Source organism: Littorina saxatilis, linkage group LG8, assembly GCF_037325665.1.
Source record: "Littorina saxatilis isolate snail1 linkage group LG8, US_GU_Lsax_2.0, whole genome shotgun sequence".
Lineage (NCBI taxonomy): Eukaryota > Metazoa > Mollusca > Gastropoda > Littorinimorpha > Littorinidae > Littorina > Littorina saxatilis.
The window spans coordinates 38,517,625-38,519,269 of record NC_090252.1 but is presented as its reverse complement, the minus strand read 5'-3'; the positions used below and the strand labels follow the sequence as shown (position 1 = coordinate 38,519,269).

At 45.0% G+C, this 1,645-nt stretch overlaps 1 protein-coding gene across 1 annotated transcript; it reads right to left on the bottom strand.

The window, feature by feature from the left end:
- Positions 1–559: 559 nt before the first annotated feature.
- On the bottom strand, positions 560–1,645 carry LOC138974631 (uncharacterized). Its single transcript, XM_070347356.1, has one exon. The coding sequence runs from the start codon at positions 1,643–1,645 to the stop codon at positions 560–562; it is 1,086 nt and encodes a 361-aa protein (XP_070203457.1).

Sequence of the window (1,645 nt, the reverse complement as noted above, 5' to 3'; positions counted from 1 at the left end):
AAAGATCTCATCATTCGGTTGTGAAGGACGCAGGCACATTATCAAAAGCACGAAGAAATGGGTTACCATCTGTCTCGTTAGAGCAGTTCACACAGAATCAGGTGAAATGTGGCACATCAACAAGAACGTTGTTTTGGCACTAAGGGAAGCACTGTAGGCAAATTGCCGTAATGATGGCGGGAGTTCAGCTGCATTGTGCCCTCTACCAAGTATGCTAAGAACTGAACCCATTGAGCAATAGCTTTCTTTATCTGAAGGGTTTATTCAAGTTGATCTAACTTGAATATTTCCTAGAGCAGTATATACTGAGGCATGTGTAGGAACAAAGACTTTGCTGTACGGGAAGTGTAAACCATTTCATGTGTGTCCTTTTGCATTGAATGGGTTTCCTTTGATATTTGCAATCTTTAAAGTGGCTGCGATTAGAGATGAGGACGGGTAGCAGTTTTTCCCTGTCATTGTTTCTAGTTTCAGGACAATTCGAAAGAGTTTTTGTTGTGACATTATTGATGGTTGCATCAATGCGTTTCAGTAACACAGCCAAGGGAATCTGTTCAACTCACTTTTGCTCCTCTGTTGTACAGCTTTGTTTGTCTTGGGTTTTCGTGGTGGAAACTGTCTCTGAAGTAACTGCAACTTTGGTAGACACTGTCGTAATTGCTTCTAGAGGAGAGGCGATAGGATGGAGGTAATCATCAGGGAGGGTGTTTAATGTTTTCTTTGAGAGAGTCACTGTATTTTTGTATAGTGTCCCTTCACACTTTGATTCAGTGCAACTGTTCATGGCAGATAGACCAGTAGTCTTGGCTGCAGGTGTAGGTGTAGCTACCTCTTCAGCTGAGGCGATGGGATGCAGATAATCATCAGGCAATGTGTTGTCGTTCTCTTGTGGTATCGGCATGGTGTTTTCATATTGTGGTTCGGACATTGGGCTGGTGGTCATCGTAAGGGCTGGACGTGAAGAACGAACCGTGACAGTATCTGTATTTGCTTCTGCTGCAGAAGTGCCTGGATGATTGTCATGTACTCTGTTATTTGATAAAGAGAATGCGACAGCAGCCGGCTGAGCGGTGCAGAAAAGGCGATCTGATGCTGGAGAAGCCTCTGTAGAATGTAAGTTGGTGACTGGATCAGGCAATGTCGACAAGGTGTTTTCATACGGTGGCTCAGACCTCAGGGAGGCAGCTGAAGATAAGGAGTCTACTGTTGTGCTATCCGTCGTTGCTTCCACAGCAGAGAAGCTGGAAAGCAGATGATCGTCAGAAGTACTGTTTTCTGACAAGTTAATGGCGACAGACGCATTTTGATCGTTGGATGAAGTGCTGTCTGACACTGGAAAAGCAACGACACTCGGTGGGATGTTGTCTGGCTCTGGAAATGTCGGTGTCATGTTTTCATATGGTGGTTCAGATCTCGCCATGCTGGTTGTTATTGGAGCAGAAGGCCAGGAATGTACGGTGACACAATCCGCCGAGATTTCCAGCGCAGAAGTGCAGAAATGACGATCGTCATCAAGTTCACTGCTCTCTGACGAAGGAAATGCAATAGCAGCAAGGTGCTCGTTGGCGAAAGTGCTGTCTGACACTGATGAAGAATTCGATGACGCCACGATGCTGTCTAAAGGAGCTAGAAAAAAAATATACAT